This window comes from Pelophylax lessonae (genome assembly GCF_965119305.1).
Source record: "Pelophylax lessonae genome assembly, chromosome: 2".
Classification (NCBI taxonomy): domain Eukaryota; kingdom Metazoa; phylum Chordata; class Amphibia; order Anura; family Ranidae; genus Pelophylax; species Pelophylax lessonae.
Genome location: NC_138769.1, coordinates 266,697,097 through 266,722,441, shown reverse-complemented (window position 1 = coordinate 266,722,441; position 25,345 = coordinate 266,697,097). Strand labels below are relative to the sequence as shown.

General features: G+C 42.5%; 1 protein-coding gene across 1 annotated transcript in view; it reads left to right on the top strand.

Moving 5' to 3' along the window:
* The window catches only part of MDM4 (MDM4 regulator of p53), a 143,610-nt gene that overhangs the window by 100,273 nt on the left and 17,992 nt on the right, over positions 1 to 25,345 (top strand). The window contains exons 5-8 of the mRNA XM_082244358.1: positions 5,179 to 5,240; positions 6,148 to 6,223; positions 15,500 to 15,651; positions 23,233 to 23,385. Of these exons, the coding sequence (XP_082100484.1) occupies positions 5,179 to 5,240; positions 6,148 to 6,223; positions 15,500 to 15,651; positions 23,233 to 23,385 (443 nt within the window). The remainder of the gene's footprint in view (positions 1 to 5,178; positions 5,241 to 6,147; positions 6,224 to 15,499; positions 15,652 to 23,232; positions 23,386 to 25,345) is intronic.

The window sequence follows — 25,345 nt, the reverse complement described above, 5'->3', positions numbered from 1 at the left end:
GGGATCCCAGTTGTCGGATATTTATTTTTATAATCTTCACTTGCGAACAGGCTCTTACCAGATTTTGCAGGACCATATTCTGGTGACGTTATGCTCCCTGAGGGACTTTGGTTGGATCCAGTTCGTCTATTCTGAGCTTCATCTTGGACACCGATTATAGGAAAGTGTTTTTTTTTTTAATGTGCTAGGACATAATTATCACGACAATTAGCCCTCTGTTTATGACTGTATAAGGGAGTTGGGCCTAATGGTATCTTCCTTCTAAGCATCTGACCCTCCAGTGGGGAAATACTGTGCAAGTGAAATAGATCATCTGCTGCATAGTGTCCTTTTTGTGGTGGCTTACATCTGTCCCTCTGTGTGGACAACTTTCTTTAATGGCCCATTGTTACGACAGAGAGGGAGTTTTTGGAACTCTGTTTGTTCAGGGTCAGTGGTCCAAAGAAGAGACTACTTTCCTATCAATGTCCTGGGATTCCCAGCTATCAGGTTGTCTTTTCCAATGGGCAGGTCTTATTTGGGGTCATCCCATTAGATACAGTCCGACTGCCAACAGCAGTGGTATATGTGAATCACCAGGGAGGCCCAAATAGCTTCGCAGCAGTAAAAGACGTTCACCGCACTGTCCTTTTAAGCAAAAAATTGTGTTCCTGCTATATCTGCAATCTACATTTTAGGTGTAGGCAAGCAGATTTTCTAAACCTGAAGAGTTTGGATCCTTTAATCCAGAGTTGTTCAGACTGTTATGTTCCAGGTTGGGAACTCCAAACATGGATCTCATAGCATTTTTACTCCATACCAAATTGGACAAGTTTATCTTGAGGTTAAGAAACCCCCAGACTGTCACGACAGATGCTTTAATGGCACCATGGAACAACTTGCATCTGATCTGCACATATGCACCTATCTGGACATATTCTACCCAGACTTAGGATTTTGTTGGGAATACTTTTGGTAATTATCATGTTTCTGAGTTGGCTTCAAAGGGCTTGGTATATAGACCTAAATTGTCTGTCAGGAGAGAAGCATTTTTGCTGTCCAGATCTTTTGTCTTGTCAAACACAGACCGTGGGGCACAGCCCTGTCCCCCTCTCCCTCTTCAGAGTTTGATTGACAGCAGCAGGAGTCAATGGCTGCTGCTGCTATGGATCTGCCCTGTGAGGTGGGACAGAGCTGAGAGCAGTTGCTCTTATGCACTGCGCTGGATTGTGATTGGGCTCAGGTAAATATAAGGGGGGTTGGATACAGATGCATAGAATGCATGAAGGTAACAAAAACCTTCAGCCTTTACACCCACTTTAAGCCGACCTTGCTCGTAAGAGCTTACAATCTATTAGTGTGTTAACCGTAAGTAAAGGAATATCTAATAAGCATTGTATAATTTACGTTTTCTTATGCGTGCGCAATTTTTTAAAATGTTGTTTTACATTTTTTTAGAGACTTTTTAAATAGCATTTTTTACCTTAACTTTATTGTAATCACATGGCTGACAAGCTGACAAATGCAATGGCACATTTTCAGTAATAGATTCTTTATGGCAGAAGCAGGGGTGATGCCTCCTCCTTTGCACACAGTCCAAGCAGATGAAGGTGAAATGATTTTGCTTTTGCCTGGCCAAAGCTAGTCCAGTTCTTACAGCTCTGGACCTGTTAGTGCTAAGAGCAAAGTGCTTTCATCGACATCCTGATTTTTTTTTTATAGTTGTCTTGGGCTCCAAGGAGTTCAAGGTGAACCTGGGACACATGGTGAAAGGAGTCTAGAGAAATTGGGATGCGTCAAGTGTATGTCTTTAAAATGAAATGCAGTACATCTCTGTAAATGCATTCATATTTCCTATATTTTATCCCAGCAACGGTACACGTATATGTGGCCTCACTGAACTGGGCTCTTTTCCGTGGGGCCACATATATGCTTATCTGTCTCTGTGCTGGGAACTCTGGGTCCCGTACTTTTACATCGGGACCTGGAACTCGTGGTTCTGGGTCAGCTGATTACTGTGATAGCCTCTGATTGGCTATCACGGTAATCAGTCAAAGTGCAGCCCGCCCCTGTGTTTTCTTTCTTTCTGAATGGAGGGAGAGATGCAGTGTATCTCTCTCTCTCTCTCTCCTTGCAGGGAAAAAGAAGTGTGTGTGTGTGAAAAAAAAAATTGCCAGATCAAGGTTTTATCTAGGTCAGTGTCTAGGTCATGGTCAGTATATTTTTGGGCAAGATTAAATTAGTATCAGTATAGGTTCCAGTGTCAGTATGTTTTAGGTAGGAGGGGAAAAAAAAAAAAAGCAAAATATGCACTATTGTTTCTACAGGCACAAACAACATACTAACATACAAATATGGTGAGAAAAAAACCAATACTTATGCAAACAAAAAAGCCAATAGTAAGAGTTTAGTGAAGCACACAGACACATTTGAGAGGATTAGAAAAGCCAGATTCATTACGTGATGCACAATTCAAGGGACAGCCTGTCTCACTAGGGTATATAGGACTAAAATAATCAAACGTGTGATGTTTTAGCCCCGGTTCACACTTGTGCGTGTGCGGGGTTCGCATGTAATTATCGGAGCGCACTGCTCCGACATTACATGCGATCGGCTGTGCGGTGCGAGTTTAGCCATACAGTTTGTATGGCTAAATTCGCACCGCAGCCGCACCAAACACGCACAGGGACCCTTTTTTTCAGCCGCATCAGGATCGGATCGCACAGCGGTTCACTCTTGTGCGATCCGATCCTGTGCGAACTGCACGATCACACTGCGATATGCGATCAAACTGGGGGTGTCGTTAAGATTACATTGACACCCCCAGCGTATCGCATATGGCAGTGTGAACTGCCGGGGGTGCGTGTGCGATGCGGGAACAGGCTGCGGATTCGCAGCCTTCCCGCACTCGCATAAGTGTGAACCGGGGCTTAAACAACGCAATTTAGAGAGGGTTTTCCTTTTAAATTTTAGTGTTTAAACTCCTAGTCATTGTTTATCATTACTGTAAACTTTATTATGATTATTTTATATTCGCTTATCCCCCCCCCCCCCCCCCACCCCAAGAAAACTTAATTGGGGGAAAAAAAGTGAGTGTGTATCATGTATCAATCTATCACACTAATACATCCCTTACTCACAGATTGCCTTTAAGAGTACTAAGATGTAAATAAAACCCCCAAAAATATGGTTTATGCAAGTTATGTAGAGTGCCTTGAAAAATTATTTATACTCCTAGAAATTTTTCATGCTTTCTCATTAAAACCAAAAACGTAAATGTATTTTATTGGGATTTTATGCGATGGACAAACACAAAGTGACACATAATTATGAAGGGAAAGGAAAACGTTAAATGGTTTAAATTTTTTATTTTTTTCAGAAATATCTGAAGAGCGTGGCATGCGTTTGTATTCCCCCCTATTCTTTGGTACTCCTAACTAAAATCTAGTGGAACCAATTGCCTTCAGACTCACCTAATTAGTAAATAGGGTCCACCTTTGTGTAATTTAATCTCAGTATAAATACAGCTGTTCTGTGAAGCCCTCAGAGGTTTGTTGGAGAACCTTAGTGAACAAACAGCTTCATGAGGGCAAAGGAACACATAAGACAGGTCAGGGATAAAATTGTGGAGAAGTTTAAGCAGGGTTAGGTTATAAAAAAATAAAATAAAAAAAAATATCCCAAGTGTTGAACATCTCACAGAGCATTGTTCAATCCATCATCTGAAAATATAAAAGAGTATTGCACAACTGCAAACCTACCAAGACATGGCCGTCTACCTAAACTGACAGGCCAGACAAGAAGAGCATTAATCAGAGAAGCAGCCAAGAGGCCCCTGGCAACTCTGGCGGAGCTGCAGAAATCCACAGCTCAGGTGGAAGAATCTGTCTACAGGACAACTATTAGTCGTGCACTCTACAAATCTGGCATTTATGGAAGAGTGGCAAGAAGAAAGCCATTGTTAAAAGAAAGCCGTAAGAAGGGCAGTTTGTGAGAAGCCATGTGGGAGACACAGCAAAAGTGGAAGAAGGACTCTGGTCAGATGAGACCAAAATTAAGCTTTTTGGCCTAAAAGCAAAAAGCTGTGTGGCAGAAAACTAACACTGCACATCACCCTCATCACAGCATCCCCAACATGGTGGTGGTAGCATCATGTTGTGGCAATGCTTTCTTCAGCAGGGACATGGAAGCTGGTCAGAGTAGATGGATGGAGCCAAATACAGGGCAATCTTAGAAGAAAACCTGCTTGTCGTCTGCAAAAGACTTGAGACTGGGGCTGAGGTTCACCTACCAGCAGGACAACGACCCTAAATCTACAGCCAGAGCTACAATGGAATTGTTTAGATCAAAGCATATTCATGTGTTAGAATGGCCCAGACAAAACCCAGACCTAAATCCAATTGAGATTCTGTGGCAAGACTTAAAAATTGCTGTTCACAGACGCTCTCTATCCAATATGACAGCTTGAGCTATTTTGCAAAGAAGAATGGGCAAAAATGTCACTCTCTAGCTGTGCAAAGCTGGTAGAGACATAACCAAAAAGATTTGCAGCTGTAATTGCAGCGAAAGGTGGTTCTACAAAGTATTGACTCGGGGGCTGAATACAAATGCATGCCACACTTTTTTCAGATATTTATTTGTAAAAAAAAATGTAAAATTGATCATTTTCCTTCCACTTCACAAATATGTGCCACTTTGTGTTGGTCTATTACATAAAATCCCAATAAATACATTTACGTCTTGGTTGTATCATGACAAAATGTGGAAAAATTCATTGGGTTTGAATACTTTCAAGGCACTGTATATATCTGGGGACCTTTTACCCACTTTTTTTATATTTTTATAATATTTATACATTCTAGTTTTGCTTGTTTTGTGTAAGTCAAGTACATTTATTTAATATGGGATATTGGAAAATGTGGTAAATGTATTGTGCTGTTAGGTTGTCACAGTAATATTGTTTGTTATAACTATATATGGCCTTCATACATGCAGTATCTTGGTGCTGTTACTGTAACCTGCTTTACAGCTGCTCTACATGGTCTAATGTGAGGGTCCACTGTGGCAGTGGTTTATTCCTCCTTGCAGTAACAAGCTGTTTTGGGCTTGGGAGTTTCATTCCTGAGGGCTAAAATTTACATCACATGGATTAAACACATATTACTAGGGAAGGGATTTTTTTTTTCATCCAATTCACAGATGCTGCTCAGAGTCCCTCAAGAGACCAAAGGCAGGATTCGGGCGGTTTGGAGCATCAGAAGGTAAAACCTGGTATTTTTTGACCTTGTACAGAGCCCCCCCTTCTCTGTACCTGCCAACGTTGGCTCTCCAGGCTGCATTTTCAAACCGTAGAGGTTCTACTGGAGTCCATCGAGCAGGGACAGAGTTAACCATCTCTGTTCCTTAATACACACAGCTTCTTTTTCAGAGCTGTATAAAAGATGCAGCAGTTTTGTACCGGCCACCAAAAAAGCTATGTTTTTTATTACCCTCTTTTCAGTCAGTTCATAGTTGCATTTTGTATGCCAAAGTCATCTACTCAAATGTTTCACATGTATTTGGAATGCTATGGGCAGACATCGTTGATGTTGTGCTAGGTGGGTTTGTGGATGAGTACAGTGAATGCATATTGAAAGAGCAGTTAAGGGAAATGTACTCATAAGCTTGGTGCCAAGGAGTTGTAATATACCTATGATTATTTGCCTATGTGGTAAGCATTTCATCTGATGAATTCACACAGCTCCTGTGGTTTCATAATGCATTTTTCATTCATTTTTTTATGGTTATTGGCACTTCAGAAGATTCTTTTAATGTTGCTGTATTGATATTGCTGATGTTTAAAAACCCTAAAATGATTGTATCTGAAAAGCTACCTTCTTTTTTTTAATAATGATGATGCTCATCTGCTTAAAAGTGCCAATATACTGTGCTTTAAAGGAGATATGTAAAAGAGCAGTGTTGCAGTGTACCAGAAATGAATTAGCACTCATGTATGTTTGAATGCTATGTACAGCTACAAATAACCTAAAATCTTCTTCCAAGCTGTATTTGCAAAGTGAATTTAGGGTTTCCTGGCAAGGTGGTCGGTACATAATTGCTGCATCTCTTTTGTCCATCTCCATTATAGCAGTGCTAATTTTTTTCTTCTATAACTTTCTTTTCTCACAGAATCCTGACGAAAATAAATTACGGGAGATGGATGAAACAATTTTGGCTTCTTCACTTCGTAAGCGCCTTGCAGAAGGTATGTTCTCTTTAGAGCTTCTTGTGTAAATTATTTGTAATATATCAATACTATGCAAGTAGATTAATTCAGATAATGTAAAATAAGATTTGGGTTCTTTAACTGTAATACATATAAAATCACAGTTTCTCTATTGTTCATTGACAGACACGGCTTCGTATCTTCTTAGCCATTGGGTTATGCTCCTCCCATCATGAATAGGACACTAGGCAGGAAAAGCTTTCACTACGCCTATGGGGCTGTCCCTGAAGGCATAACCCCACACACTCTGCTACACCCCTTAGTTTGTTTCTGCCTAGTTTAGGAGTAGGACCTAGTTCCCTGCTGGGACTTCGGTCTTAGCTGTTATATTTACTATTATATATATTATTTTTTTTTTGTAATTTTATTCTTTAAATAGAGTTCCTGGAGAACTACAAGCAACAGCTGGCTGGGTTTCGGACTGCATATTCTAGATCCTTAAGGTCTCCCACCCTGGCGGTCTCGGGGTGGACATGGTCCCCTCCATGGAATAGTCGGACCCTCTGGCATCCCTCGGTTCCTCTGGCCTCTCTGGTATACCAGGCCCCCTCCCCTTAGCTGTCCCCCCCCTCCCCCCCTCCAATATAGGCTTTGGGGGGGGGGGGCGGATATATTGTGGCCGCTGCGGTGGTTCTGCAGTGGGGAGGGCGTTTTCTTTGGTGGGTCACTTCCTGGAGACCATCTGATGCCTTTGTTTGCGATTCCCTCCGGGGGTACTGAAGACCGCATGGCGCGCTGGGGAGGCCGCCATTTTGCTGTAGACTTGCTTTACATTAATGTCAGAATCCCTCATTGTAATGTATGGGCAGCCATTTTCTAAATCTTCCCCATAGGAATGCATAGGGTGACCCATTTTCTTGTGGTCCACGGTGCTGGACAGCATAGAGCAGGCGTCGGACACTCTAGGCATGACCCAGGTGCTTTCACTTCCTGTGTCAGATCGTTCTTTCTGCTGTACAGATCGTTCCTGCAATCCTCCTGATCGGTTTGGTAATGTTTTTTGGGGTCTCTTTTGGGTTTCCTCACACACACTGCTAACATACTGTGTTAGGCTGGGACTTGTACTCCAGTGCAGCGGTGCGATCGCGTTTTTGCTACTTTTTTAAAGTGATACTACATCTTTTTAAATTTAGTGTAAATGGAGCCCCAGTACAAAATTTCACCTACAGACCCCCCCCCCCCCCCTCTCAGAGTGACTGCGGAACCTTCTGGGTCGCAGCCCCTGTCAGCTTTTACAGCAGTTTTGGAAAGCCTAGGGCCAAAAGTGGATTTAGTATTAAAAAGTACCACTAGCCGTAAGCGTTCTTTGCCTTCGCCTCCCTCTGTTGTATCTTCAGATGCTGAGGCAGATATGGCTGCCGCATACGCACCCGACCCTGGTGGCTCTCGCATTCTGATGGCGAAGAGGACCTGTCCTCGTCAGCCGCTACGTGGGAAAGTGCATTGGTGGAAGCACTTATAGTTTCAGTGTGAGAAACTTTAAAAATGGCTGATGAGTCTACAGTTTTAGGAATGCAGGTGTCTTTTGGCACCTGCAAATCCCAGGGCAAAGTGTTCCCCTGGCTCAAACGTTTTTACAATATTGTCAATGAACAGTGGGGGCGCATCAAGCACATGTTAGTGGTGCCCAAGCGTTTTAAACACAGTTATCCCTTTGCAGATAAGGTTTCACTCGGTGGACCGTGCCGCCAAAGGTAGATCATCCAGTTTCCAGACTGAATAAGTCTACTGTGGTCCCGGTGGAATAATCCCCGGCTTTTATGGACCCCAGTAATAGATGGATTGAGTCTCTGTCCCGCCATTCACATGTGATAACTGGCTCAATATTGAAACCAATTTTTGTGACCACCCTAGTGTCTCTGAGAACGTCACTGAATGGGTGAAGTTGCTGAAAGCTGTCTTGGAAACGGAACAGCTCTCCCCGGGGCTGATTGAGCTCTTGGATCAAATAGCTCAAGCCCTTCTGTATATATGTGATGTGTTGCTCCACTTGCAGGAAATTGCATTTTTGAAATCGGAGATATTTAAATTATCTGTTAAACAAACTCCAGCTGGGACTGCTGCAATGCCACTGCCACAGAGGACCCCCAGAAATGGCAGATGGGTTACTGTAGGTTCAGGAAGACTTAGAGTGGTGGATAGAAGACATGTCCCACAGTCGGTGGTTCTCCAAAATTCATTTGCAGCACTCTCAGAATGTAAGGACAACATGGATATGGACTCAAGCACAGAGGGTGAGAAACCATCGACTCCTATGTCTAATGTATGCAAGACTGCAGCCAAGGACAAAAAAAGATAAAGTGAAGTCTCAAAGGAAGCAGCTGTTGCTGGGTGATTCAATCATAAGAAGCGTGGAGCTTAAAGAAAATGGTTTTGTGAGATGTCTCCCTGGTGCTACTGCTAGACGAGATAGAAGACGTATTATTAATATTGTTAAGCAAGCAAAGCAGGAAGGGGACGTGGATGTTCTTGTCCATCTAGGGACAAATGACCTGGCTTGCAATGAAGTGTCAGAGGTGAAAAAAATCTTTTATCACACTTGGTAATGACGTACAGGATTTTGCATCCACCATTTCATTTTCTGAAGTTCTGCCTGTTCATAATGTTCAGAATGATAGGCAGAGGCACATAAAGGAGTTCAACATATGGCTTAGTAAATGGTGTCAAGAGCAAGGATTTGGCTTTGTTTCTCATGATAGCTCTACTTGGAATAGAAAGGAACTGTACAAAAAAGATGGTTTGCATCTTTTTCTCAAAGGAACAAATGTACTTAGTGAACAACTCCAAGAATTTGCGAAAGAGTATTTAAACTAGGAAGGGGGGGCAAAAGAGTGGAATTACAAAAGTCCAATTGCCCCCCGAAACAATGCCAGAACAGGTCAGAAGCACAGAGGTTAAGAAATGATAAGCTCAGAGTCCTGTCTACAAATGCTCGCAGTTTAGGTAAAAAAAATCAATGAACTTGGGTCAATAATGGCATCTGTAGATCTGCAGAATGTAGATTTAGTGGCTGTTACGGAGACATGGTTTAATGAAAGAAATGACTGGGACATAACTATACCAGGGTACTCTTTATACAGAAGAGACAGAGAATGCAAGAAAGGAGGAGGAGTGGCCCTGTATGTGAAAGATAGCATTAAATCTAACCTAATACAAGTTGGTGAGGCCAACATAGTCAGTTTGGGTTACGTTGCAGTTTGCTAATCATGCAGTAACTCGTGTAGGTGTGATATATAGACCACCTGGTCAAGTCAAAGAGCTAGATGATCTACTAGTTGAAGAAATAGCTAAAATGACAATGAAAGGAGAAGTTATCATTATGGGAGTTTTCAATCTTCCAGATATAAACTGGAAAACCAAAATAGCAAGTTCTACCAGGAGTACAGATATTCTAAATTCCCTACTGGGGTTGTCTCTGCAACAAGTGGTTGAGGAGCCAACCCGGAGGGAGGCCATTTTGGATTTGGTATTCACAAATGGGGATTCGGTATATGATGTCATTGTAGGCGAAACCTTGGGATCCAGTGATCACCAGTCAGTGCGGTTTAATATAAGAACTGTGAAAGAGTCACACCACACAAAAACAAAAGTTTTATATTTTAGAAAAACAGACTTTTCAAAAATGAAATTAGTCATAAATGAGTCCTTATCAGACTGGTACGGATTACATGGAGTCCAGGAGAAATAGGACTACTTAAAAGGTGCATTATTGAAGGCAACAGAAAATTGCATTAGACTTGTCAGTAAAAGCAAAAAAAGGAAGAGACCACTGTGGTACTCAGCAGAAGTGGCCCAAATCATTAAAAATAAAAAGCTAGCATTTTGTAATTATAAAAAAACCCAGAGCAATGAAGATAAGGAAATCTACAAGATTAGGCAGAAAGAGGCCAAGCAAGTTATAAGAACTTCTAAAGCGCAGGCAGAAGAAAAACTAGCTCAGTCTATGAAAAAGGGGGATAAGACATTCTTCAGATATATAAATGAAAAAAGGAAATTAAAACAAGGAATAACTAAATTAAAAACAAAGGACGGAAGGTATGTAGAAGAGAATAAAGGGCTAGCCGACTGCCTTAATGAATACTTCTGTTCAGTTTTTACAGAAGAAAAAGGAGAAGGACCTCCACTTGAAAGGATGACTAATGAATCGTTTGATGCATGTGTCTTTACAGAGGAAGACGTTCTAAGATTGCTGTCTAAAGTGAAGACAAATAAGTCACAGGGTCCTGATGAGATACACCCAAAATTATTAAAAGAGCTTAGTGGTGAGCTGGCAAAACCATTAACAGATTTATTTAACCAATCATTAGTAACAGGAGTCGTCCCGGAAGATTGGAAATTGGCAAATGTCGTGCCCATTCACAAGAAAGGTAGTAGGGAGGAATCGAGCAACTATAGACCAGTGAGTCTGACATCAATAGTAGGCAAATTAATGGATTGTGGAACATCTTAAATCCCATGGATTGCAAGATGAAAAACAACATGGGTTTACTTCAGGGAGATCATGTCAAACAAATCTTATAGATTTTTTTGACTGGGTGACTAAAATAATAGACGGTGGAGGTGCAGTAGACATTGCATATCTAGATTTTAGTAAGGCTTTTGACACTGTCCCACATAGAAGACTTATCAATAAACTGCAGTCATTGAGCATGGACTCCCATATTGTTTAGTGGATTAGGCAGTGGCTGAGTGACAGACAACAGAGGGTTGTAGTCAATGGAGAACATTCAGAACAAGGTCATGTTACCAGTGGGGTACCTCAGGGATCTGTACTGGGACCAATTTTGTTTAATATCTTCATAAGTGATATTGCAAAAGGCCTCGATGGTAAGGTTTGTCTTTTTGCTGATGACACAAAGATATGTAACAGGTTGATGTTCCTGGAGGGAAACGCCAAATGGAAAAGGATTTAGGAAAACTAGAAGAATGGTCAGAACTCTGGCAACTGAAATTTAATGTGGATAAGTGCAAGATAATGCACCTGGGACGTAAAAACCCAAGGGCAGAATATAGAATATTTGACACAGTCCTGACTTCAGTATCTGAGGAAAGGGATTTAGGAGTAATTATTTCAGAAGACTTAAAGGTGGGAAGACAATGTAATAGAGCAGCACGAAATGCCAGCAGAATGCTTGGATGTATAGGGAGAGGTATAAGCAGTAGAAAGAGAGAAGTGCTTATGCCGCTGTACAGAACACTGGTGAGACCTCACTTGGAGTATTGTGCGCAGTACTGGAAGCCATATCTCCAGAAGGATATAGATACTCTAGAGAGAGTTCAGAGAAGAGCTACTAAACTAGTACATGGATTGCAGGAAAAAACTTACCAGGAAAAGGTTAAAGGACCTTAACATGTATAGCTTGGAAGAAAGAAGAGACAGAGGGGATATGATAGAAACTTTTAAATACATAAAGGGAATCAACTCGGTAAAGGAGGAGAGAATATTTAAAAGAAGAAAAACTACCACAAGAGGACACAGTTTTAAATTAGAGGGGCAAAGGTTTAAAAGTAATATGAGGAAGTATTACTTTACTGAGAGAGTAGTGGATGCATGGAATAACCTTCCTGCAGAAGTGGTAGCTGCAAATACAGTGAAGGAGTTTAAGCATGCATGGGATAGGCATAAGGCTATCCTTCATATAAGATAGGGCCAGGGACTATTCATAGGATTCAGATATATTGGGCAGACTAGATGGGCCAAATGGTTCTTATCTGCCGACACATTCTATGTTTCTATGTTTGTAGCCAGAGTATCTGCGGTGGGGATTGCTATTAGACACATGGTGTGGCTAAAAAGCTGGTCTGCAGACGAGGCTTCCAAAAAGGCTCTTTCTGACCTTCCCTTTTCTGTGGACAGGTTGTTGGGATCCTCCCTGGATGAGTTGATCAAAGACCTTACGGGAGGGAAGATTACTCTTCTCCCTCAATCCTCAAAGGGCAAAACACCAAGTGCTAGACGGGGGCCTTCTTTTTCTGCTCATAGGCAGCTTTTTCTTACCTCCGGGTCGCAAGAAAAAGGAAAGCCATTCAGGTCTTCTGGGAGTTCCAAGAAGACCTGGTCAGGTAAACCGAAGACAGACCAATCCGAATCTGCAGACAAATCCTTGTCTGCATGAAGGGGTGCTCTTACCCGATTCTGGGGTAGGGGGACGTCTTTGTTTCTTTCCAGAACCCTGGACTTCCTTGTTTCAGGACAAATGGGTTCACAAACTTATCCGGTCAGGCTACAAGATCGAATTCCGGTCTCGACCTTCGGACAGGTTCTTCCCGTCCAATCTACGCCTATCTCCAGATCCTTTAAGGGATCTCCGAGCGGCGGTACAAGACCTGCTGTCGCAAAGGGTGATTGTGTCGGTTCCCTCTCAGGAACATTTTCAGGGGTTTTTCAAACCTGTTTACTGTGCCAAGGAAGGAAGGCAAAGTGCGTCCAATCCTGGACCTCAGGGCTTTGAACCACTTTGTGTGGGTACAGAGGTTTCCAATGGAGTCCATTTGCATGGTAGTGGCGTCCCTACACCAGGCAGACTTTTTGGCCTCCATAGAAATCAAGGACGCATATCTACACATCCCTATCTATGCTGGACACCAGCGTTTTCTCCGCTTCTCTACAGGAGAGGAACATTATCAATTTGGGGCGTTACCCTTTGGTCTCACCTCTGCCCCCAGGGTCTTTACCAACGTGCTGGCATTTCTGTGCCAACAGGGGTTTTCAGTACTGGGGTACCTGGACGATTTCCTATTGAGGGTGGACTCTCACTCAGCCCTGTTGAACGACTAACTGGTCAAAGCGATGCTTGCGCAATGATTGTTTTTATTTTTGTGCATATATATAGTTGGAGCTTCTTCCTATGAATCTAAGGAATCTGGACTTAGTGATTGTTTGGTTTTACAAGCACGATAGAGTGCTGCCAATCCCGGTAGTCACCTGGATCTGGTAAAAGTCAGTGAGTGTCTTTCTCTTGGAGGTGGATCCATCTTTCTTTCACATATATATGTTCTACTTCACCGTAGGACTTTGGACTGTTATCTGAGTGCTGCTTTGTTTGTTTGATTAACTGTCACTGTCCAAACTCTGCAAGAGTTCGGTTGGAATATCAATTTTAAAAAATCTGCCCTGATACCTTCAATGACATGTTTTATCCGGGCCTGACTCTGGACTCCGCCTTGCGGAGGGTCTTTCCTCTCCTGGACAAGTTGCAAAAATTGCAGGGGGCGATCCGGTTATTGTTAGTAAACAACCTGTCCTTTCTGCAGACTTGCATGTGGGCCTTGGGTCTGATGGTATCAACCTTCGAGGTGGTTCCGTTTGCTCAGTTCCACACGAGACCCTTACAAAAGGAGATTCTCCTAAAATGGAACAAGGATCCAAAATCCTTGGATACTTTGATTCGGTTGAGTCGCAACACCAAGTCTGCTATTCTGTGGTGGCTTCACTCATCAGCAGTTCGCCAAGGCAAGTCCTTTCTGCCGTTGTATTGGATGGTAGTAACCAAGGACGCCAGCCTGTCAGGCTGGGGAGGAGTGCTGGGAAAACTCTGCGCCCAGGGATCCTGGATGGTGGAAGGTTTCCTCTCGGGGAAGATCTGCTGTCTCAAGGACCGATCTTCCATCCTGCTTTACAGTCGCTGGCTTTAACGGCGTGGCTATTGAAAGTCGGGTATTGAAGGATAGAGGTCTTTCTGACTCTGTGGTTCCTACACTGTTAAAGGCCAGAAAGGCTACTTCCGGGAAGATCTATCATATGTGGAAATCGTACATTTCATGGTGTGAATCGTTGAAAGTGCACCCTCGCTTCTTTTCGGTAGCTAGGGTTTTGACTTTTCTTCAAAAAGGGTTGAACAGTGTTTCGCTTTGGGAACTATCAAAGGCCAAGTGTCGGCTACAGCTGTTTTTTTCCAACGTTCGTTAGCTACGCATGCCCTGATTCGCGCTTTTATTCAGGGGATGCGTCATATGGCGCCTCTGAGGCGATCCCTGTTACTTCCGTGGGATCTGAATTTGGTATTGTTGGCCCATCAAAAGCCTCCTTATTGAGTACATTAGGGAGATTCCTCTGCTTACATTATCTCAGAAGGTTGCCTTTTTGGTGGCTATCGCTTCTGTTCGCAGGGTGTCTGAACTGGTGGCGTTATGCCATTCACCTTATCTGGTGGTCCACAGAGATAAAGTGGTACTTTGACCTAATCAGTCATTTCTTCCTAAGGTGGTTTCTGATTTCCATTTTAATTAAGACATTGTGCTGCTTTCACTCTGTCCTAAGCCCAAGCATCCCAAGGAAATTGCTTTGCATTCTTTGGATGTGGTTCAGGCAATTGGAGTTTACCTGGCGGCTACTGAATCTTTAAAGAAATCAAACTCTTTTTCTCCTTATCGAAGGACCTCAAAGGATTTGCTGCTTCTGCTGCCACCATATCCAGATGGATCATGCAGACGGTTGTTCAGGCTTATTCATTGAAGGGTCAGGTTCCTCCTGTTCCTGTGAAGGCGCATTCTTCTTGAGCGCCGAGTGGCTCTTGGGCTTTTCGCCATCAGGCGTCAGTGATGCAAGTTTGCTAGGTGGCAACTTGGTCGTCAGTGCACACGTTTACAAAATTCTACAAGGTAGATGTGTTGGCATCTTTGGATGCCTCTTTTGGCAGCAAGGATTTGCAGGCTGCTGTGTAAGAGAACTTTTTTTTTCTCTTTTAAGGGTGTATTTTTTTTTTCTAGGTGAGCTCCAGTTGTTATTGGTTGAGCTCCTTGTTACCTGGTTGGCTACGTTTAGCCTTTGGGGAATTACATACTTCTTTGTGTTGTTTTTTCCCACCCCTCATGAAAATACTGCTTTGGGACATCCCAATGGCTAAGAAGATGTGAAGCTGCGTTTTGGCAATTAACGATAAAGAAAATGGGATTTTTGACTTTGTAAAATCCTTTGCTCTAAAGTTCATTGACAGACGCAGTGCCTGCTCTTCTAATTATAAGTGGAATGGGGTTTTTGTCTTCTAAACACTGCTTGCAACGAAACTGAGGGCTGTAGCAGAGTGTGTGGGGTTATGCCTGCAGGAAAAGCCCCATAGGCGTGGTGAAAGCTTTTCCTGCCTAGTGTCCTATTCCTGATGGGAGAAGCATAACTCAATGGCTAAGATGATATGAAGCAGCGCCTTTCAATGAACTTCAGAGAAAAGGATTTTATGGTAAGTCAAAAACCCAGTTTTTCCTTTTTATTCGGTTTAGAATGAAAATCATTTTTTTTTTTTTTTTTTTTTCTGTTAGATAATGAAGGTTCTGCTGTTTGCAAGCAAGCTCGCCTGGACCTCCCATTTGAAGAATGGGATGGTGCTGGACTACCTTGGTGGTTTTTGGGAAATCTCAGGTCAAACTATAACCCTCTAAGCCATGGATCTACGGATATTCCATCAAATCAGGTGACATACACATCTTGTTAACACCTTTGCCATATCAATAAAGTTAAAGTGGAATTCCAGTTAAAATGTAAACTCTAACCTTTGGTTATATGAAAAATATAGTTCACTTTTGTATTAGGCACTATTTAAATTGCTCAATGTATGATTAGAAATCTCATCTAATCTAGACATTCAGCAACCTTCTGGTCTTTAACAGACAACAAGTGTATTATGAAGCCTAATGTGGCTGCACACAGGCACTTCCTGGTACCAATGCCAGTCTCTGTTTAGGCAGCTATGTCCAAGTCCTGCCCAGCCCTGCCACCACCCAGGCATTACAGGCTCTCTCGTGAATGAGAGTGTAAAAAAGAACAGCGACTCCGGTGGTCTAAGAAATACAAATAAACCATTTACACAATAGAGAAGGCACAAGGTCTGGTCCACAAATGCAGCTTTTCATGGCTTTGAATCAGAACTCGCAGAGGGTGAAGGGAGCTGGATGCTGGGAGATCTGTCATTGTAGCCTGAAGTGTTCTGGGGTTCTGCACAAATCGGTCCACACTGCCCACTGCTGTACCTTATGATCCAGGTTTGCAGTCCAGGTGAAGTAAGTAACTAGATGTAAGGTTTAGGGAATTTTTTCCCAAGAAGGCTGGAGAGTCTGAGGTGAGAAAAAGCCAAGCAGTCAATCACCTCCTTCCTGCTGTGCAGAGTGCCACTGACTGTAAAAAACTAAGCCACGGGCTGGGTACCTGCTTGTCCAGGAGTTGGATGACAAGAAGGCAGATTGCTGTCACAGAAGGGCTGAAGGGGCTTGAAGTGGGGAGAGTTCACTCCTGCCCTTCTCAGACAGCTCTCCCTGCTTTCAGACTCCAGGGCACAGTCAGCAAGGATCCACTAATTCTCATTCTCCAACTGCTGGACTGGACCATGTACATGTGGGTACCCAGGCTGTGGTTTACTTCCCATTTAGTAGCACTCTGCGCAGCAGACAGGATGTGATCGGCTGCTCCACTTTCGCCTCCCGCTAGATCTCCAAGCTAGAATAAGCTATAATCTAGAATTTCTCACTTCATGCTGTTTCACCTGCCAATGTCCCTGCAAAGATTATCAGATATACATGCTGCCCTTGCACAAAGCCTCTTTCAAAGAGTCTTTGCTCCTTTCTTAGAGCAAGAATGTTTTTTACTCCTGACGAGGAAACTCCAAAACTCAAGGGGTTTCAGTAACCTTTTGACTGTTGAAGCCAGATTGAAAAATATGTTTATTTTACAAACATGTAGGTAGAGAAACGTGCTTGGAAAGCAATATAGTCACATTGTGTTGGTTTCAAAACAATTTCTCTCCTCCCCTTCCAGGACGGCCCAACAATGAGAGATGATAGGCTCCTCCCTACCGGAAACACAATCAATTAAGAATAGTTAAAAGGCCCCACCTTTCCCTCTGGCCCCAGTTTAGATTGTGTTTCTTCCTACAAAGAAATGACGATTAAGATCTCACCTGCAGACTCCTAGAGTCGAAAGGTACCCTGTGAGCCAGGTTCGGCAGAAAGCCAAGGATTCCCCTTGCAGAACTCTCTGGAGTGGGGGGGGGGACCTTACGAGCGGAGCAGTTCCTGCACTCCCGTCCGAGGGAACTCACAGGTCGTCCACTAGCAAGCCCTCGGTCACTTCCTATTGTTTCCAGGTCTTGTTTTCCAGCGCTAGCAGCTCTCCTCCATTTGAAGTTTTTGAATTTCCCGCTGAAGAAATCGAGAGGACGGGCGTTCCAAACCTCGCTTTGAAACCGGAACTTCCGGCTCAGACGTACGCGACATGGGAAGGAAGAGAAGCATGGAGGAGACGCCGGAGACGCTCAGCAGCGGCAAAGCAGATTCCAAGGCTGGCACAGCTCGGGTTCCTGCTCTGGAAATGAAGTCCTCCACGACTCAGCCTCAGGGGAAAGAGGAGGAGAGACAGTCCCAGGTGTCGGCAGCAAAAAAACAGGTCGGACAAGGTAAGTGATAATCTGTATCCTTGCTGACCTGTGCTGAAGCCTGCTAGCTTACCGACAGTAACATGTGCCTGGAACTTATCATTTCCCTGACCCTAGTAGATAATAATGCCTTCTTTCTACGGCCCCTATGTTGATGTCTTTTTTCTGGAAGGGTGATACTCATGTTATTTATGTATACTGTCTTCCAGAGTCCCAGAGCGGTTCACAAGAAGCTACATCTGTATTACAAGGGCCTGCTGTCCATAAGAAATGTGGTTATTGCTCAGAAAAGATGCCCAGTACCCACACTAGACCGTTTTGCTATAGATGCATTCATAAATTGTCTGGGAGGGAAACCTCCGACTTTATGAAAGATTTTTTTAAAACAATGCAAGATGAAATGCTTTCTACTATGATGGCAGTATGGTCTAATCTAGGTGTAGCTCTTAGAGGGGAACAGGTAGACCCTTCCGCAATGGCAGGGACTTCGTGTCAAGTAACCCCTCTAAATATAGCTACTCAGTCTTCCATCAGCACAGGTTACAGATGAAGATAGAATATTCCCAGAAGATGACCTGCTCAATTTCCCCATCTTGTTCAGAAGATGAGGAAAATAGGGACTCAGATGCCTCGGAGGAGGTACAGTCAGCAAAAAACCTGTTTGGATTGGATAGTATGCAGGGTCTCCTTCAAGCCATATATGCCTCAGAAGAGATTCCTGATCTGCCAAAAGAAGTCTCGGCACAAGACAAACTCTATAAAGGGATAGGAAGAAGCCCTTCTAGAGTTTTTCATATTCACCATTCCTTGAAGAGTCTGATCCTTCAACAATGGCAATTGCCTGAAAACAGGTTGAGCAAGGGGAATTCTTGGAAAAGAAGATTTCCCTTTAAGGATGAGGATGCAAACAAATTCCTTTAAAGACCAAAAATAGATGCTCCCCTAGCGCAAGTCTCCAGGAAATCAGATCTCTCCTTTTTTAGATGCTGGTAGTATTAAAGATACTATGAATCGGAAAGCAAAAACCTTACTGGGAAAAGCTTGAGATTCCAATGCTAAAGCAATGGGTTCAGCTCTAGCTGCTTCTTGCGTTGCAAGAAACGCCTTTTCCTGGATTGAAAAACTTAATAAGATTTTTTTACAGTTAAAAACCCAGGATATACAAGATTCCCTGTCAGTGATAAGCAAGGCAGTAGCCTATCTGGCAGATGCTGCATTAGAATCAGTGGAAGCCACTGCTAAACAGGGGCACTTATGAACTCAGCTAGAAGAGCCATTTGGCTTAAGGAATGGGAAGGAGACATCACGTCCAAGACCAAGCTCTGTGGCCTTCCATTTGAAGGGTCACTCTTGTTTGGTTCAGGACTTGACAAAGTCCTCTCCAGATCCTCAGAAAAAGGAATTAAATTTGCCACAAAGCCAAAAGAAACTAATAAGTTTTTTCGTGGCCCTCTGGATAATAAGCAGCAGAATAGGAGAAGGGAACCTACAAAGAATTGGAGTTTCAGGAGAGATAAGTCAAAAAACAATTTTCCTTCTTCCTCCGGCCCTGCTGCGAGGGACAAAAAATTACTCCAACATCAAAGTAGGGGACAGACTGAATCTCTTTTTTCCAAAGGAAGAAATGACAGTCTTTCCCTATCCCCTCTGCAGCCTAAAGATAGGCTACTGACTCCTAACCGCACTTATATCCATTCTAAAAATAACCCTTACACATTCCCCCAAAAGCGTTGCAAAGGGACAGCTCATTATGCTTCCAGGGATTCTAGAACTGAAAAAATTACCTGTAATTGTTCCAGTACCAAGAAGCCGGTGTTGCCAGGGGTCCTGTTCCCATTTCTCAGTGGTAGCAGGACCCTCAGGAAAATATTACCGGATCATGATCCAAAGGATTGCAGGAAGCAAATCCAGCCACTTCAGGGGCTAAACCCTTTGCAAAAAATCTGCGATTTTCCCAGATATACTTTTGGGTAAAAGGAATAATCTCCTTAGGCAGGATGCTCATCCTCCTTTCGCAGGACCAGAACTCTCTGAAGTGGTGGCCCAACCAAAGCACTCCAAAAAGCACTTTGGTGGGACTGAGAGTTCAGAACCAGCAATGGCTATACAAACCAGCCAATGCCCTGCCTCCCCTGATGCCAATCTCCAGAGTCTACCAGAATCTGGGCAGGCATCAGGGACGGAAAATAATCCTGTCCGCTCCCCTATTCCACATAGGATCACGGTTCCTATCCCTAAATACTACGTCCACGGTTCACCAGTGGCATCGCCCAGTTCCCTCAGACCATCGGTCTCAGGGACTAGTAAAATTTCAGAATCCTGGATTCACTCAATTGACTGCCTGGTTACGGAACGCCAGTTGCTTAAAGCAAAAGGGTGCTCAGATAGAGTGGTAGATACACTCTTACTGAGTAGGAAACCAGTCGCTAGAAAGATTTACGTTAAAATATGGAAAAGATTCTGTACCTGGCAGAAGCAAAAGAATTTCGCTTCTACCTCTACTCCAATTATTTTGGAATTTTTACAAGATGGAGTAGATAAGGGTGTGGCAGTGAACACCCTCCGGGTACAGATTGCAGCTCTTTCAGTTTTTTCTAGACATCAGTTTGGCAAAGGAGCCATTGGTTTAAAGATTTTTGTTAGCTAGGAGTAGGGTTACTCCTATTACAAAAACAGGTTCCCTCCTTGGGACCTGGATAAGGTCTTAGAGGCGTTATCTAAAGACCCCTTTGAACCTATAAAGGAAATTTCTGTAAAATTTCTATCCTTAAAAATAGCTTTTTTGTTAGCTATCACCACAGGCAGGAGAATAGGTGATTTACAGGCTCTGTCTATTAAAGAGCCTTTTATGTTGGTCTTCCCAGATAGGATAGTCCTAAAACCAGACCCTTTATATCTACCCAAGGTAGCATCCTCTTTTCATAGAACTCAGGAGATAAATCTACCTTCCTTTTGTGACAGACCAAAAAACAACAAGGAAAGGGAATTCCATTGTATTGATGTGAGAAGAGCTCTTCTCACTTATTTAGAAAGAACTAAAACCTTCAGAAGGTCGAACCACCTCCTAGTCCTCCATTCTGGGCCTAGGAAGGGATTGCAGGCTTCTAAGTCCTCACTAGCCAGGTGGATTAGGCAAGCAATTACCACTTCTTATGAATTATCAGGTCTTCCTGCTCCAACCAAGGTTAAAGCGCACTCAACCAGAGCCATCGCTACATCCTGGGCTGAGAAGGCAGGAGCTTCATGGGAACAAATTCGCACCGCAGCCACCTGGTCTAGTCATGAAACCTTCTTGAAGTATTACCGCATTGAAGTACTGTCTCAGCAAGACCTAGCCTTTGGCCGAAAAGTCTTGCAAGCAGTGGTCCCACCCTAAGGTAGGCAAGGGATCTCTATTATCCTCTCATTGTTGGGCCGTCCTGGAAGGGGAGGAGAGAAAACCTACCGTTAGTTTACCGGTAACGGTCTTTTCTTCCGAGCCTTCCAGGACGGCCCGCCTACCCACCCTAGTTAAAAGGGTGTTTGATGTTATGCATAGATGTAGGTGATAAGCACCTATAATATTGTTAAACATTTCCCTCATAAATTTGGTTGTGGAAGTTACTCTATTACTACTGGGGCCAGAGGGAAAGGTGGGGCCTTTTAACTATTCTTAATTGATTTGTGTTTCTGGTAGGGAGGAGCCTATCATCTCTCATTGTTGGGCCGTCCTGGAAGGCTCGGAAGAAAAGACCGTTACCGGTAAACTAACGGTAGGTTTTCTCTACCTGGCTAAAGACTTGTAATACAATTTATATGTTTTACAATGGGTGGGACCTATCTATCTAAAGTTTCTTTGAAGTCACATCTTGATTGAAATGGGAATAGTTGTTCACATAGACTGTTTAGCTGAACAGTTCTTAAAAGGCCTAGATAACAATCTATACAGCTGGAGGTGTAAATGGCATTTGAACACAACATCTGTTATACAATATAACTTCTAACAACCTATACATCCAATATAATATGCTTAATCATAAATACATGTTTGATAATCATAAATAAATGTTTGATAAATAAAATTGCTCTTCCCTTTTCCCCTTCACTCTCAATTTGTTTACTGCCCCAAAGGCACAATTTTTTGCTTATTTTTGGGCAATTTTGCATTATTTGCAGCACTGGAGTTTTGGTTACATTACCCAGTAGAGGTACTATATAGATGCTGGATTGTGATAAGACACAAGAATTTTTTTTTTAATTTGCGCTGTTTTACACATTTTGATGAGAAGTTCATTGCAGCACTTTGAGTACAAAGTCAGTAGATAAAATATTAGAATTATACGCCCATAGGCGTAGTCAAGCTTTTTTATAATTATACGCCCATAGGCATAGTCAAGCTTTTTTTTTTCTGCCTAGTGTCCTACTCCTGTAGGAGGCAGTATAACCCAATGGTTAAGAAGATCAGAAGCTGTCCCCTTCAATGATCATCAGAGAAATGGATTTTACAGTAAGACAAAAATCCAATTTTTCCTATGCTGGGATCACCATTGAGGTATTTTTAATTTGCTATTGCAAATCCTGAGTGATGGCAGCCCATTCTTGCATACTCCATACTTGAAATTTGTGGGGAATTTTTTTTTCACCGCCTCTTGAGGATTGACCAAAGGTTCTCAATGTGATTGAGGTCTGAGGAGTTTCCTGCCCATGGACACAAACTTTTGATATTTTGTTCCCCATGCCACTTAGTTATCACTTTTGTCTTAAGGCAAGGTTCTCCATTATGCTAGAAAAGGCATCGTTCTTCACCAAACTGTTCTTGGATAGTTGGGAGAAGTTGGTCTCGGAGGATGTTTTTGTACAATTCTTTATTAATGGCTATGTTAGGCAAAATTATGAGTGAGCCCATTCCTTTGGGCATGAATGGTTTTAGTATGCTTTAATGTTGGTATGACACAGGACTGATGGTAGCCCTCACCGTTTCTTCTCTGGACAAGGTTTTTTCCAGATGCCCCAAACAATCAGAAAGGAGATTCATCAGAGAAAATTACTTTACCCCAGTCCTCGGCAGTCCAATACCTGTACCTTTTCCAGAATATCAGTCTGTCCTATTTCTTGGAGAGAAGTGGGTTATTTGCTGTCCTTCTTGACAGCAGGCCATCCTCCAAAAGTCTTCGCTTCACTGTGCTGCAGATGCAATCACACCTGCCTGTTGCCGTTCCTCTGCACTGGTGTTGCCCTGATTCAGCAGCTGAATCAACTGTAGGAGATGGTCCTGGTGCTTGCTGGACTTTCTTGGCCGCCCTGAAGCAGTGGAAATGTTTTTTATGGGATTAAGTTAATTTTCATGGCAAAGAGGGACTTTGCAATTAATTGCAATTCATCTGATCACTCTTTATAACATTCTGGAGTATATGCAATTAATTGCAATTCATCTGATCACTCTTTATAACATTCTGGAGTATATGCAAATTACCATCATAAAAACTGAGGCAGCAGACTTAGTGAAAATGAACATTTGTGTCATTCTCAAAACTTTTGGCCACGGCTGTACATACCCCAAGTTTTGCAAAACATCTTATTTTGTTGTGCTAGTATGCTTTATTAAGCATGTGACCTTTTTATCCTAACAAGAACCCTCTTATGTTGCAGGATATAGATACAGCCCTTGTTTCAGACACAACAGATGATTTGTGGTTCTTAAATGAAAATCGGTCAGATCAAATTAATGTAGAGGTGAAGATGGAACATACAGACTCGCAAGATAGTGAAATTGAAAATGTGGGAGAAGATGAGAGTAAAAAAGTAAGTTTTTTTTCCCTCCAAGCCCAAATGCTATATATATATACAGTATATATATATTCAGTAAAATTAATTTTTATTTTTTTTTTTTGTCCATTGCTTTTTCCAGGAATGTTGTAGTTTCTAGACATTGATTTACAGACAGCTGCCTTTAGGAGGTTAACACTGCCAGACTTTAAAAAAAAAAAAAAAAAAAATTGAAAACATTGTATAACTTTGGTGTTTGGGGGATTGGGGGATGGGTGCGCTGATAGAATGTTGAAGCTGCTCCCGATATTCAGTGCTTGATGAATATATGAATAAATGTGATGTGTGTAAGGGTGCGCTAAACAACAATATTGAAGACCCAAATTAATCTGATATAATACAATCCATGAATGTCATAAATATTCATGAACTGGTGACACTCTGGTGATCCATACAATAAATCAACATAAACAGAAAAGTTCATAAGTGTTCATAAGTAAAGTGATGAATGAAACTTAAGATGAAAAACAAGTGCTTCCAAATCCAAAATATATAAATCCACCACCGAGTGAAATTCCTCCTTACCAGACGGAAGAAGTAAGGTGCCAAAAAATAACACATGTGTTGAAAACAAACAAGGAAATCCCACAGTGCTCCAAAGCGCCTTGTGAAAACACCTGAATTGGTCTCTTACCAGATAGCAATCAAATAAATGTTTGCAAATGACTCTCAGAGAACACTATCTTCTCCTCCTCCTTCACATTCAAATGAATCTCTTCAATATGTCACGCTGCCAATCACTCTCCACCATATGACATAGACAGAAGCAGGCTTAGGATTAGACTCATGAGTCATGCACGCTATATATATATATATATATATATATATATATATATATATATATATATATATATATATACTTGATATATACTTTGGGAAGCTGACTGCCTGGAAAACATCTGAGAGTTCCTGAGAGCATGCAGCTCTCTCCAGGTTGAGGTTCTTGGCCCATGTGGAGTGGTAGCTGGAAGTAGTGGAAGAAGGGAGATCAGGCTGTTATCCTCATACATCCATCTGTATATATGTATTTATTTATTTATGACATTTATGGATTGTATTATATCCCATTAATTTGGGTCTTCAATGTTGTTGTTTAGCACACCTCTACACACATTGTACAACTTTGCCCTCAGTTTTTGCTAGTGTTCCAGGAGGTTGGGTGCCTCTTCCTTGGCTCTGCTGAGCAAAATCTGAGATCTATTTAGCAGCTTTGTTGCTGATTTTGTTAAGTCAACATGCTAAGTTCCCCGCAGATGTAACTCTTTGATTAACCACTTGCAGACCACCAGGCTGTGTGAAACGGCATAGCCCTACCTCGGTCACAATTGGTGCTAGGAGACGGGGATGCCGATCCATGGGACCGGCGGCCGCAACAGAGGTTTTGTAGCTGGACACAAAAAGCCTTTGATAGCGTGGAGTGGTGCTATTTGTGAGCAGTGCTGGAAATATTTGGCTTCGGAAAACAATTTATTGCATGGGTCCGTTTTTTGTATCATAATCCCCAGGCTGCTATCTTGGAGAGTGACAGGACATCACAGGTATTTTCACTGGGTTGGGGTACTAGGCAGGGGTGCCTTCTTTCCCCCCTCCTATTTGCACTTGCAATAGAAACCCCTGGCGGCTAAAATTAGGACCAGCTCTCTGGTTGAGGGCTTTAAATATGGTGCACTCGATGAAAAGATCATGTTGTATGCAGAGAAAATCCTGCTTTTGAAGGGAAACACATGCACCTCTTTGCAAGCTGGATATAGTCACTGAATTTGGCATTCATTCAGGCTTGACTATTAACTGGACCAAGTCAGCCCTGTTGCTGCTAAATGGAGGTGCCCCACATATAGACTACTACATAAGATTTGGTTCAAAGCAAAATAACTACAAAGAGTTTCAGGATTTACTATTTACAGCCCCATCTGGAATAACCATGCTTATCCGGAAC